The sequence below is a fragment of the Dama dama genome, chromosome 5 (assembly GCF_033118175.1).
Source record: "Dama dama isolate Ldn47 chromosome 5, ASM3311817v1, whole genome shotgun sequence".
NCBI lineage: Eukaryota > Metazoa > Chordata > Mammalia > Artiodactyla > Cervidae > Dama > Dama dama.
The window spans coordinates 3,793,457-3,808,306 of record NC_083685.1 but is presented as its reverse complement, the minus strand read 5'-3'; the positions used below and the strand labels follow the sequence as shown (position 1 = coordinate 3,808,306).

At 49.4% G+C, this 14,850-nt stretch overlaps 1 protein-coding gene across 1 annotated transcript in view; it reads left to right on the top strand.

The window, feature by feature from the left end:
- The first annotated feature begins 5,398 nt into the window (after positions 1–5,398).
- The window catches only part of OSBP2 (oxysterol binding protein 2), a 119,449-nt gene continuing 109,997 nt past the window's right edge, over positions 5,399–14,850 (top strand). Inside the window, exon 1 of the mRNA XM_061141537.1 lies at positions 5,399–6,054. Coding sequence (XP_060997520.1) covers positions 5,399–6,054 — 656 coding nt within the window. The remainder of the gene's footprint in view (positions 6,055–14,850) is intronic.

The following is a 14,850-nucleotide window of genomic DNA, read 5'->3' as shown; positions in this document are numbered from 1 at the left end:
AGCCCAGCCCACTGTTGAAGCGGGAAGTATTACTTGGGTATTACAATTCAGAGCCTGGCCCAGCTGCTGACTCTGCAGGGCTCTGAGGGCTGAGGGGCCAAGCCCGGAGCGGGCCTTGGCTGGGACCCCCTGTGTCACCAGTAACCTTTATCTGGGCTTCGGCTCTCTCGCCTGCAGCTGTTCCGAGGGGGGTGGTGCAGGTGGCTGATCTCTTCACGTCCGTTCTCAAGCCCGAGATGTGGCACAGAGCTTTGCACACATGATGCTCCATAAATATCTGCTAAGCAACTCCTGCCCTGAGCAGAGCCAGAAAAATCCAGGTCAGCTTATGGCTACAGACACAAAGGTATATATGCTGGTTTGTGTCCCATTTACCCAGGAAAAGAGATGTACAAGCTAAGAGGGAGGCAGGACAGCATGTAGCTAAGAGCACAGATTTGGAAGGAAGGCCTCAGTTCAAATCCCAAGTCAGCTGCTTTCCCAGCTTTATGTCCCTTAGCAAGTGCCCTGTATAATCAAGCCAGTGTATGTTTCCTCTGCCATTATGCAGTTAGGTCTAGCTTACCTCCGGTCGCTTTGCCGAATGAGAATATCTGACTGGTAGCTTTGCATGGGGCAGAATCAGAAATAGCAGAGTCAGGAGGGCTCTGTTCTGTGATGCCGACATCCACTCCTCCAGCCCTTGCTGACCTCTGATGTTTCATTCAGTTTCTTTAGAGAAGAGACATTGTTTTCTGCCTGGGAGAAGTATTGCCTTCACTTTGCAATCTTCACTGTAGAGTGGGGTAGGGCAGTGGGTTGGAGCAGTTATTCCCCAACCCCTGCTCAAGGTCGTATGTGAGTCTATGTTTATTATAAACTGAGCAGATACAAAAGGATACTGGAAAATATGTGTACGGCATACAAATAATATCAACACAAAACGCCTGTGAGCTCACAAACTAGTTTGAGGAATTTGTTGTTCAGTCACTCAGTTGTGTCCAGCTCTTTGTGACCCCATGGTCTGTAGCATGCCAGGCTTCCCTGTTCTTCACTGTCTCCCGGAGTTTGCTCAAACTCATATTCACTGAGTCGGGAATAAAATCCCCCATTTCACTTCACTGATCGCGCTCCTACCCTCCACCATAACCTGTTGACTTTGAGCCCGAAGCCTCCCTGGGTTCTCTCAAGTCAGCTGGCTCCCACCTCCCTTTTAGCTGGCTGAGAGAAAGCTCTCAGCTGCTGCTTCCACCTGTTGCCCTCATAAGAGCTCGAATCCTCTTTCCATGTTCCAAGCATTTGTTGAAATCTCTCATTCATCAGTGACATTTCTTTCTTTCTGGTCATGCAACATGAGATCTTCATTCCCTGACCAGGAATCGAACTCATGGCCCCCTGCAGTGGAAACGCTGAGTTCTAACTACTGGACCCCCAGGGCATTTCCTTAGTGATCCATCTTTAAAATTGTAACATGGCCTTACCAAGCCTTCTTAACTGTTCTCTTTTGCCACATGGCATTTGTCACCTTCTAAATGATCTAATTGGCATATTTCTGTCTCCTTTTATTAGAATGTAAGCTCCAGAATGACAAGAGTTTTGTCAGAGTTCTTTTTTTAAAATATATCTTATTACTCTTATTTTATTTATTTTTGTTTTTTGGCCCTCCCGCATGCATGTAGGGTCTTGGTTCCCTGACCAGGGATCGAACCAGTGCCCCTGCATTGGAAGGTCAGACTCTTAACCACTAGACCACCAGGGAAGTCCCTGTCAAGTTTCTTGCAATGCTCCATCATCAGGGCCTAGAAGACTTGGCGTATGATATGAATTCAATGAATGTTTGTTAAATAAAGTCTTCTTTCTAGTTCTGTTTGTTGGTAAACACTTAGTACTTTGGCAGTCTTTCCCACTTTTGTTTCAGTGGGGTCTCTGGGTCTCGATAAAGACGGGAGGCAAACATGGGTTCTTACTAAATACCCTGAGCTAAAAGTCTCAGCATCAGTGGTTCTCCATGTGAAGGGATCATGGACCCTTTAAGATTATAATGAAACCTACCACAAATTGGAACTTACATTTAAAATTTACATGTAATTTATGAAAACTATACATTTCATTTTAAGAACCTGTTCTCTTCTGGAGAGAGATGTAGGAACTATCAACACTTGGAACTTCCTGAGGTTCAGGGGTTAAGACTCCACACTTCCACTGCAGGGGGTATGAGTTCTATCCCTGGTCTGGGAACTAAAGATCCCACAGGCCATGTGGCACAGCCGAAAAAAGAAAAAGAGAAACACCTCAATCAAAGACTAGGTGAAGGATGTAGCCAAACAAATAAAAGTGCAGATGACTAAACATAAATATTTTAAAAAAAGAAACTATCAATATGGTAGCCCCAGAGGAGAGGAAGAGGGGAGTTCTTTCACAGTATAATGTGTTTACTTCAGTTCTGTACAGTGTAAGCATGATGATCTCAAAGTTGAAGAAATTAGTTAAGTATTTTACAGGAACGCATGCTCTAATCCCTTGGGGCGATCACAAACTCGCACATCCTTAGGGGCCAGGGCGGTCAGTGCACATGGCTTTAGGACCACAGGCAGTGGTGGAAACTGTGGAGACACGGAGCTTGCACACCCCACCCCAAGATGCTTCAATTTTGTGGCTCGAAAAGCATGGTGTTCATCAAACTTCACCGGCCAAACATTTCACAGAACCCTCTTTAGTTAAATAGAGAATATTTACTGAGCATGTGGTGTTGGGGAAAATCCTTGAGAGTCCCTTGGACAGCAAGGATATCCAACCAGTCCATCCTGAAGGAAATCAGTCCTGAATATTCATTGGAAGGACTGATGCTGAAGCTGAAACTCCAATACTTTGGCCACCTGATGCAAAGAGCTGACTCATTTGAAAAGACCCTGATGCTGGGAAAGATTGAAGGTGGGAGGAGAAGGGGATGACAGAGGATGAGTTGGTTGGATGGCATCACCAACTCAATGGACATGAGTGTGAGTAAACTCTGGGAGCTGGTGATAGACAGGGAGGCCTGGCGTGCTGCAGTCCATGGGGACGAAAAGAGTTGGACATGACTGAGCGACTGAACTGAACTACTGTGTTAAATGAGCTTTACATACATGGTTCTATTACTGTCAACCTGTGAGGCAGGGATTATTTTCCTCATTTTCATTTCACCGATGAGTAAGAGGAAGCTCGGTGAAGTGGTTGAAGGTCCCACAGCTATGAGAGTGGTTGGGCTGGGATTTCTTCAGTGGCTCTGACTCCCAAAACTCAAGATTTTCCCTCCACATCACTGCCCATCAAGATGTGGTCCATGATGGGAGCTTCCCTGGTGGCCCAGTGGTTAAGCGTTCACCTTCTAATGCAGGAGCTGTGGATTTGGTTCCTGGTCTGGCAGCTAAGAGCCCACATGCCTGGTGGTCAAAAAAAACAAAACATGAAACAGAAGCAATATTGTAACAAATTCAATAAAGACTTTAAAAATAGGCCACATTAAAAAAAAAACCAAAACGTTTAAAACAAATGTGGTCCAAGATTCACCCACTCAGAAACCCCTGGGGAACTCATTAAAATGTGTGCTCCCTGGCACTTCCCTGGTGGCCCAGTGGTTGAGACTCCCACGTCCACTGCCAGGGGCATGCGTTCAATCCCTGGTTGGGGTCCTAAGATCCTGCATACTGCATGGTGAGTTCAAAAATAAATAACTAAAAATTAAATTTAGGCTTCTGATTCTACCTCAGACCTACCGACTCAGAGTCCCAGGGAGATGGGGATGGAAAATCGGATTTATAGTAAGCTTCCCTGGAGAGATTTGCAACATCATTTTTGAACAGGTGAAACAGACACTTGGTTAAAATATTCATATATCTTGAATTATTTGAAATATTCAATATTCAAAATGGTATAAATGAAAAAAAAAATGGTGTAAATGCAGAGAGCCCCCCACTGCCTTCCCTGCCTGCACACTCCTCTACCCACGGTCCCCAAGAGGCAATCACTTTTCTTTGACTCAGCACATTGAAGTTTGAGGCCCATCTTAGTGTTTGTGGGATATACCAAGATGGGTAGGCTTCTGCACCCTAGAGCTCACAAAAACCTGCAGCAAGGCCATCAGTCCTTCAGGGGCAGGTGCCCCAGGAAGGGCTCTCAGAGTCACCAGCACAGATGGTAGGACTTACGCTCGGGTGCATGTCTTCATCCTCTGTTTCTAGGACCTTCCAGTCTGCTCAGCCTCCGCCATCACTTTGAGTAGGGGGCTGGTCCCTGCACAGGTGGTTTTGTCAGAAGATCAGAAATGGACAGTGAGTGAGGGGCGTGTAAGGACCAGCAGAAGGGAGCCTGCACAGAGGTCTGGTCTGGAGGAGTATGGGCGGAAGCCCAATACCCAACCTATCAAGCTGTATTTCCGCTTGTTTGTGGCAACCATGACCTTCCCTTTGGGACAGATTCTTTAAAATCAGTTGTGCTTAACCTTTCTGGGATCACAGACTCCTTTGGGAAGCCCATGAAAACTAGGGACCTTTTCTCTAGAAAAATGCACAGACACGTTAAATTCCACAGGCTAAGCTTCACAGAGGCCAGCCAAGATTCCCCAGGGGTGTCCAGGAGCTCCGAGTCCGGAACTTATCTTTTGGAGGTGGTCTTTGTTGTACTACACCGCTCGGCTCATTAAACTCTCTCTGTTCCTTTAGAGAGTCTGAACTTTGTTGCCATTTGCAGCGAACTGCCCTGGATGAAGTAGACGCTAGCTGGCCCAGTAGGTGGGTGCGCGGTGGCTCTGGCTCCAAGCCTGGTTGCAGGGAGAGGGACCCCTAGACAGGTAACAGCTGCCATGGGGTGGCGGGGGGCGCGGTGGGCGTCCTCCTCAGCTTTTAGCGTCATCCGGCTGGGCCCCTGTGCTGTGGGCGCATTTTCTGGGTTTTGTGGAGCGAACCCCCGCCCCGCCCCCGACCCCACCCCGGGTCGTAGGCGGGGAGAGCCGGCGCGGGGCCGCGGCCAGAGCTGCGCTGGGAGCCCGCGGGCTCCGCATTCATCATTGTTCCCCTAGCGCCTGGCACGGGTTGGGGCGCAAGCAGGGTTGGTGACCGAAGCGCGCCGGCCCTTCTGTGTCGCCGGTTCGCCGAGCTCTCGCCCCACAAGTATTTCCTGAGCGCCTTCCGAGGGCCAGTTCGGGAGCCGGGAGCTGGCGACTCAAGGAAAGGACGGGGGTTCAAGTCCAGCCGGCGGCGCGCCGCGAGGACCACGGAGAGCCGGTGCGGGCGGCGCGGGGCGCACGGGCCGCACGGGCCGCGGAGGGACCCGCGCGCGCCCCCGCCGCGCGCTCGTGACGGCGCCCCCGGCCCCGCCCCGGGCCTCCGCCTCCCGCGTCCCCCCTCCCCCCGGCTCGGCCGCGCTCGGGTCGGCCGGCTCCATGGGGAAAGCGGCCGCTCTGTGCCGAGGAGGCGGCTGCGGCGGCCGCTCCCGCGGGCTGTCGTCGCTCTTCACGGTTGTCCCCTGCCTGTCCTGCCACGCGGCGGCGCCGAGCATGAACGCTCCCACGCCCGGCTCCGGACCGGAGCCCAAGCCTCAGCCGCAGCCGGTGCCCCAGCCTCATCGGGAGTTGGTGTCAGAACAGGTGTCGGAGCCAGTTTCTGAGCGGGCGCCAGGATCGGAGCCTGAGCTCAAGAAGATGTCTGAGCCCAGGCCAGGGTTCAGACAGGAACTGGAACTGCTGCCGGCGCTGGGGACCGGGTTGGGGCCCCGGGAAGAGTGGGGCTCAAACCCGGGGCCTGGGCCCCCCACCAAGGCCCCCTTTGAGCAGGTGCCGGCGCTGGGGCCAGCAGTGGGGAGCGTGCCCCTGATCAAACCGGAGTCAGGGTTGTTGCCGGCATCAAAGACCCCGCGCCCGGGGCAGGTGAAGACACACCTGGGGATGGTAGTGCCCGGGAGCAGCTCTCCGTGCGTTGTCCCCGTGGTCTCACTTCCTCTGGACAGCTTCAAGGGCTGGCTTCTCAAGTGGACCAACTACCTGAAGGGCTACCAGCGCCGCTGGTTCGTGCTCAGCAATGGCCTCCTGTCTTACTACAGGTATGGAGGTGTCAGGGTGAGGGCTGAGTTTGAAGGGTGGTGATGCTGCCGTCGTGGTGACAGAGAGCATCCAGGGTTGGAGGGTGTGACCACTGGCCCAGGATGTTTGGGAACAGGCACTCCAGCAGGAGAAATAATGCCTCTGGCCAACCTTCAACTCTGGCGGGGGAGTCCCCTGTGGACAGGATCTCTGGCAAGCTTGGGTCTGGGGAATGAGCAGGAAGGTTGGAGTGAGGGAGTGATTTGGGGCCTGGGGACCCCTCTGGCCCTGGTGGTTGTGGGACCTGGGGCAGCTATCCAGAGTCGGAAACCGCAACATCCTTGAAACAAGAGCTTTTTAGTTGAGGAGCTAAAATCACTGTATTAGGGGCTGAGGGGGACAGTAACCTTGTTCAGCCCTTAGGATTCACATGTGGGAAAAGCTCCTGCTCCCTCCTCAGTGAGTCAGACTGTTGCCCACTTTCACTAGTGTCTGCTGTTTGCTGGCCTTGGCCTGGGGGCACAGCAGACTCAGTGTAGTCAGACCCTTCAGGAGCCCATCTTGACATTCAACAGAGAAAAAGGAAGCTGTCCCACTGTGGCCTTCTTATTCTTGAAGCAGCATGGGGTTCAAAATTGAAGTCTAGTGGTGAGATAGCTAACACTGTATTCCACTGAAACGGATTGAAAGGGGGAAATATCCTGAAGGCTGCCTTGGTATGTTTCCTGGGGACGGATGGTTTAAACTTTGAGATCTTAGGTCACTCTCTACCGTAATAGATTCTCCAAGCTGAGCACGCATTGGAAGTTGCTGAAGGGCTTGTTGAAACATTGCTCAGCCATCCTGCTGAGGTTCTGCGGCAGGGGGTCTAGGAGGGCCTGAGAGTCGCTTTTCTAACAAGTTCCCAGGTGATGTTGCTCAGGACCACAGTCTGAGAAGCACGGTTTCATTGTCACTGCAAACAGGAGGGCCCTGCCTTTCTGAAACTCAGGTCACTTTGCTCACTTTACTCAGCTGGGCAGTCTCTTCCAGTTACCCACTGGAGCATTCATGTGGCCCTTCCTAGCCTTTTTGGAACACGGCTTCTAGAGGATAGTTGAATCTGTAATGCCCTAGATTATTTGGGACCTCCGCTGACCTTAAGCGGTGGTTCCCGCTCAAAGTGGGGATCGCTGTCTTTAATTCCTGGCAGGGGGGAAAGCTGACTTGTGTTCCTCACGGGACCGTCTCCTGTCGTGGTGTGGTGCCCCTCGGCCCACTCGCTGCACCATACACATCACAAGACAGAGTGTTCTCAGAGTTAGGCCACTGGGCAAAACGAGATCCTTTTCCAAATGATGTTTTTATCCCACTTCCCTACCCTGTCTGGTGTGTAGGGTATGCATTCACGCAGTGATAGAGATCATCGATGATTTGCTATAAAGAAGTGTCACCCTGTCTTCTTACAGGTAAAGGATGTAACACATAGGGCATGTCGACTGTGGACCACACTCTGTCTTATGTTCATTTATTTCATCCCCGAAATCACACTGTGAGGTGGGTTCTGGGATTGTCTTCTTGTCAAATGAGGAGTCCTGAGGTTTACCAGAGGGCCGTGTCTTGTCCAGAGCCACTGGACCAGGTAGGCAGTGGAGAGAGAGTCTGACCTGGGCCCTTTGCGCTCCAAAGTCTGTGCCTGTCCCAGATGTGAGGACTGACGCCAGTTCAAACTTGAGTTCAGCATTTCTGAGTTATCTGTGTCTTCCCAGGTACTACTGAGGGTCAATAGTCGGGGTCAAGGTAATGTTTATGAGTCTAGGGTCCCACCATGGCAGGAAGGCCTAGTTGTAGTGGAAAACCTGACCTCATGTGTTTTTGTTTTGTTTTAATCAGTAGAACAAAAATGTTCCCCCCCCCCCTTTCTTTTAGGATATTAATAACTCTGTATAGACAGTTGGCCTTTCAAGGTAACTTGAAATGTCTAGATTCTCTGGGTAGTGAAGAAAAATTCTTCTTGTTTGCTGATTAGGTTGAGGGGACAAATACTGGTTTAGGGGAGAGGAAGGGGCGGGAACAAGTTTCCTTGTGTGTGTGTTTGCACAGTCCAGCTCTGTAGTTTGATTCGTGGATGTTTCTAGATTTCAAGGTGGGCCAAGTTGTTGCTCCAGTTGCTTGGGTGGGATGAACGATCCTTGATGTTTATACAGCTTTCTCCCTCCTTTAGCCCCATATGAGCCCGCCATGCAGATGTTCTCAGTCCCATTTTATAGGAAGGGAAATTGAGGCTGAATAGTGAGCTTCAGGGGTGGTGTATCCCGAGGTGCCCAGCCTGAAGGCAGTGTCTCCAGTGCCATAGAAGCCGAGTTAGTCTCCAAGTGCAGAAAAGGCCCTTCTGCAGTGGAATCACGCCTCACTTCTCCCCTGCGCTCCAGTTCTGCCTTCTGGAAGACACTTTGCTTCTCCTCAGGCCTCCCAGTGCCTCAGGTTTTGACAGCACTCTGCTGTCCCTGCTTGTGGTCTGAATCCTGCCTTCCAGACCAGGCCTGGCCGTTCTGCCTGCTGGGCTCAAGGCTGAGCACCCTCCAGGCCTGCCGCTCAGTCTTGACAGCTCAGGGTGGGTTATCTGGGCCTCCATCTGCACCTAGGTCCTTGGCTCTCTAAGTGTGTGTGGCTGGAATAGAGGCAAATTCTGGTGCTTGTGAGTTGCAAACAGATTGAGAGAACTCCTTTTTCATGATCTCCTTTCTTTCTTTTTAGTTGTGGCATGCAGAATCTTTAGTTGCAGCATGCAAACTCTTAGTTGCAGCGTGTGGGATCTAAGTTCCCTGACCAGGGTTTGAACCCAGGCCCCCTGCCTTGGGAGCATGGAGTCTTAGACACTGGACCACCAGGGAAATCCCCAAAGTTACCATTTCTTTCATGATCTTTCCTTAGGGGCCTGGTAGAGTCAGCTGGGTGATGTGGCTGCTGAGGAAGGAACCAGAGCCACTTCTCTTGGTAGTTTCCCTTTTGGAAAAACTGTAAATTTTGTTTGTTTGTTTTGAAACTGAGCAAAACCTGGTTTGGACATTTCCTGTGTTCCTTGCCTGATCCTGTGCTCCAGCCTGCCTCTCTCCAGGATAACTATCATTCCAAATCCTGATCAACATCCACTTTCTTTTTTTAAATTTAGTTTTATCTCATCTGTATGCTGGAGAAGGAAATGGCAACCCACTCCAGTATTCTTGCCTCGGAAAATCCCAGAGGAGCCTGGTGGGCTGCAGTCCGTGGGGTCACAAAGAGTCGGACACGACTGAGCGACTAAGGACTCGCACATCTATATACAATTAAAAAAAAAAGTTTTTCATTTCAACCATTTTTATTTTATTTTTAAAAATCTTGTTTTATTTCATTTTAAAATATTTATTTGGTTGCACCAGCTATTAATTTTGACATGTGGGATCTAGCTCCTTGACCAGGGATCGAATCCAGGACCACTGCAATTGGGAGCATGGAGTCTTAGCCACTGGACCAGCGGGGAAGTCCCTCAACCATCTTTAACTTTGTGAAAAGGGATCTTGTCCGACATATGATTTGGGGGGACTGATTTTGGGTGCGTTGTGACAGCCGGGTTGAAAGTGCACCTTTTACCTGTGTGTGCCCCTCTTGTTAGTGCGTACGTTAGTAGTTAGTTAGTAGTCAGTTAGTTAGTAGTAGTCAGTTAGTAGTATCTGACTCTCTGCAACCCCATGGACTGCAGCCTGCCAGGCTCCTCTGTCTGTGAAATTTCCCAGGCAAGAATACTGAGTGGGTTCCTGCGTCTCTTGTGTCTCCTGCATTGCAGGTGGATTCTTTACCACTGAGTCACCTGGGAAGCCCTCTCCTCTTGATGGGTGACTACAGAAACACTTGAATGCGTGCGGGAGTCCTCGCAGGTGAAATCACTGGGTTGTGGAGAATGTGAACGCCAAGCTCTTTTACAGAGCAGTTATGCCGGTTTATAGTCCCACTGGGAACAAATAAGAGCTTTTTGTGGATCTCTGTCTTTTGCAGCTCTTGGTATTGTCAGTGCTGATTTTGCCAATTAAATTAGTATTGCATCGTCATCTTGACCTGCATTTCAGTCCCCGTTATTTTCACTTTGATAGAAAATCAGTGGGGGTTTGGATTAGAATTTCTCCATTAAGTCTGGCTTCCTCGAGTGCTACTGTCCTAGATTTTGCTGGAAAAGCTCATTCAGTGTCAAGTTTGTTCCAAGGGAGAAAGTACACAGTGCCAACAACTGGGCTTAGTAACATTCATATTATCAGGACTAACAAGACGCTCTTTGTAAATATTGTCACATACTGAAAACATTTCTGGGAGGTCTGGGTAATTGTTGGCAGGTTTTTACTTCTTTCCAACAATGTGCTAGGAATATAAATACAGGAGGCAAGGTTATTCTATTGCCCGACACACTTAATCATGTATCTGTTTGAATATTTGAATACCAATAAAGGAAATGTGGTTTTGTGCTCTTTTTTTGGTTGTTAGTTCCCATTTAAACAATTTCATCCCCAGTTCTCATCTCACAGGGAACGTGTAACTACCTGAAATTAGGGAAGAATTCATAAATAATGCAGAATTTTCAAAGGTATAGGCTTCCCTGGTGGCTCAGCTGGTAAAGAATCTGCATGCAATGCGGGAGACCTGGGTTCGATCCCTGGGTTGGGAAGATCCCTTGGAGAAGGGAACTGCTCTCCACTCCAGTATTCTGGTCTGGAGAATTCCTTGGACTGCATAGAGTTGAGTTGTAAAGAGTTGGACATGACTGAGCGACTTTGACTCTTCAAAGGTATTAGCTCCAACAAGTCCTTATGGTGAGGGTGTTTCAAACATAATCTTTATCCACATTAATGACACAGTTGATTTTATTAAACAAAAGTCTGTTTTGTTCTGTACAAGTTGCCTGCTCGGCAACATTAGAAATGACATTTGCTTCCCGGGAAATGATTTCAAGCAAATCATGAAACAAAAACTTTTTTGAAATATTTGTTTGGCTGCATTGGGTCTTGGTTGTGGCACTCAGGATCTTTGTCACATCGTGTAGGATTTTTCGCTGGTGCACAGACTTCCGAGTTGTAGCACATGGTCTCCAGAGCGCATGGACTCAGTCGCTGTGGCGAGTGGGCTTAGTTGCTCAACCAGGGATTGAACCCACATTCCCTTCATTGCAAGGCCAGTTCTTAACCACTGGACCACAAGGGAAGTCCCCCACAAAGTGTTTTAATTTATTATTGTTCAGACTAATCTGTGGGTAGGAATGGTGAAGCCAGTTATTGATTAAAGGACCAAGGAAGTTAGTCTGAATCTATAAGAAAGAAGGCTCCAGTCAATTGAAAGCAAGTTTTGAAAGTCCTCCAGCCGAGGAAGCCCACTGAACACATGGTGAACCGGGCCCACTTTAGGGTGGTGGCCAAGACATTTTTGCCTGTAGGTTGGATTGAGTGCTACTCCAGTGAGGCCAAGTCTCAAACTCTCCTGGAGACAGTATTTTTTATATAGTTGTGGTGCACGGGCTTAGTTGCTCATCAATGTGTGGGATCTTCTGGCATCAGGGATCTAACCCGAGTCTCTTGATTTGGCAGGGAGAATCTTTACCACTGAGCCATCAGGGAAGCCTAGTATTTTTTTAAATAAAGTTTTACTGGGACACAGTCGTGCCCATTCATTTTGGTTATGGCTACTTTGGTTTTTTTTTTTTTTTTTTGCAGCACTGCAGGTTTTGTAGGCTCTTAGTTCCCCGACCAGGGATTGAACTCTTGTCCTCATCAGTGAAAGCAGAGTCTTATATGTGACTGCACAGTGAAAGCGCAGTCTTATCTTAATCCCCTGAGACAGTCTTTTTTATGTCAGTTTGGTGGTGGTTTAGTCACCCAAGTCGTGTCCAATTCTTGACGACCCCATGGACTGTAGCCTGCTAGGCTCCTCTGTCCATGGGATTCTCCAGGCAAGAATACTGGAGTGGGTTGCCATTTCCTGTTCCATGATGTCTGTTTAGGTGATGCTTAAAGGATGGAGCTAGAAAAGACCATCTAGTTGCAAAATGTCCCTGAAAACATGAAGTTGGAAGTGCAAGTCTTCAGGTTAAGCCACTAGGTTATCCACCTCTGAAGGTGGCCTTATTATATTGGATTCGGCTTTAATTTGAAATATCATCCAGTGTTTTATATTATGAGACCATAAAGAAGCTGGGAAGGAATGCACAGGTTGAAAATGTGTACACATTTCTTTAATGTTTAGCAAAAAGGTGTTGCAAAGAGCCTATAAGAGGACTGGCAGTATGTTTTGGAGGAGACAGTGCATGTCAGTGTTCTTAGCAAGGTCTTCTTGTTGTTCAGTTGCTAAGTCATGTCCTACACTTCGGGACCCCATGGACTTCAGCACACCAGGCTCCTCTGTCCTCCACTGGCTCCTGGAGTTTGCTCAAATTCACGTCCATTGAGTTGGTGATGCTATCTAACCATCTCATTCTCTCCTGCTCCCTTTCCCTGTTGCCTTCAACCTTTCCCAGCACCAGGATCTTTTCTAGCGAGTCAGATCTTCACATCAGGTAAAGTATTGGATTTTCAGCTTCAGTTACAGTACTTCCAATGAATATTCAGGGTTGATTTCCTTTAGGATTGACTGGTTTGATCTCCTTGCAGTCCGTGGGACTCTCAAGAGTCTTCTCCAGCATCACAATTTGAAAGCATCAGTTCTTCGGCACTCAGCCTTCTTCATGGTCTGACACTCATATCCATACATGACTACTGCAAAAACCGTAGCTTTGACCGTACAGACCTTTGTGGGCAAAGTGATGTCTCTGCTTTTTAATATGTTGTCTAGGTTTGTCATAGCTTTCCTTCCAAGGAGAATGCATCTTTTAGCGAAGTGTAGTGACACAAATTATAATTCCCCCACATAACCCGCTCCTTTTCCTGACCCTCTTTCTATGAATAGCTGAAAACCTGAGTCACACTTGCTGCCTCCTGCCGCCCTCACCCTACATCAGATGGAACTGCCAAGCCCTGCCTGTCTTCTTCCCCTCGTCCACCCCTCCTCCCCACTGCTGGTGCCACATCATGGCTCAGGTCTGCCTTCTGCTGACCTGGTGTCCCAGCCCCAGCTTCTGCCCTGGACGGGGGCCCTGGTGTGGTGCCACCTGCCCACCCCAAGGGCCTTATATTTTCCTGTCCTCACCAGGAATCTCTTTCAACAGTTCCATCCCCTGTGTTAGCAGCTGCCTACTGTGGGTTTCTCGCATTTGAAATATCCATAATGGCCCCAGACCGACCTAAGGACCACATCTTTCTCCTTTGGGAGTTTATAGGGTTGCTGTGTGGGCACCTCTGCAGACAGCTTTGTGCCAAAGGGACACTGTGGTCAAGTTTGGCATCTTCCTTGTTTTTTTTAATTAAAAAAATTTTGGTGGCAGGGAGGGTGCATGTGTCTTGTGGGATCTTAGTTCCCCAACCAGGGATCGAACCCGGGCTCCCTGCGTTGAGAGTGCAGAGTCCTAGCCAGTGGACCACCAGGGATATCTCATCTCAGGCACTTTTCTGACCTAGACCTTCCCCGAGTCCCTTCGGTGACTTGGGTTTACCCAGGACGAGGGTATACTCGCCACATGGACCTCCTTCCTCCACAGGACCTTCCCTTTTGCACCTGTGGTGAGATGTCTGGTGTGAGTTCTTCCGCTGCTGCACACCCCTGTACCTTCTTCGGGGAGGGTCTGTTAATCCAGGATCAGAGCCAGCACACAGTCTGCAGCTTGGTGACGGCGAACACACAGCAGCTTTGGTTGTGTCACTTATTGAGGGCCAACAGTGTACAAGGCAGCGCGGGAGACAGGCACGTGTACATCGTGAAACCACAGGGTGGAGGAGGAGGGACCCACTCTCCAGTTTCAGCAGTAATTCACTTCCTGGCCAGTCTCCGCATCCATCCTGGCCAGTCAGTAAGAGGCCAGCGGCTTCAGGCAAAGGGCTGTGGGGCTTCCCAGGGGGCTGGATATTCAAGCCTATGGCTTTCACACCTCCTGTAGTCTTCTGGGATGCAGTTGGCAAAAGATGTCAATAAAGAAAGACAGGCTTGTGAAAAGGACGTGAGGTTCCTTAAACCAAGATCAATGTCTGTTTATCCCAGGAGGGAACAAAATATGGAGGAAATGGGCCTGTTTCCTGGACAACTATTCTGGATGCTGACATGCGGAGAGGAGATAATGAGAGATGCCCCTAAATTAAATTGATATTGGCAGCTTAATGTGTGTTGAGTCACATGCCAGGTGTCACCACACAGATGTGGCTTGAAGAGGTTCCCTTTGTAATTGCACACATGAAGCAAACTGTCAGCGAGTTTTAGGGTCACGTTGGGTACCGTGTGCTTTTCTTCTTTTACGAGCGGCTCTATCCTGCGTGTTCCCGCTTTTAAAGGTTCTCAGAGTTCTGATCACTTAGCTTCACTCCTCTTGGCCCCTCGTCACATGCTCAGCCACAGCTCTATGCCTCCAATGCTGGTTTAACGATCTTGACTCACACCTTTTGATCTGCGTTGCTGGGCCATTGCCTAAACCAAGAAGAGGGCAGATGGCCTCGCTGAGCTTGCTGGGAACCAGACTGTGTTGTCCTCTGAAGCGGCAGTACGCGCTGTCTTCCTAAATATAACTCAGAGTTTGTGGCTTCCCTGGACTCACCTCTCACTGCCCTTCCCAGTCAGTTCCCTCCAGCCGCCTTCCTCTGTCATCAACTCTGCTTCTGCCCAGCTCACCTTATTATCCTTATGCCAGCCACATGCCTTTCACCTTCCCTTCAGATCTCTGCACCTACCACCTCCCAGCA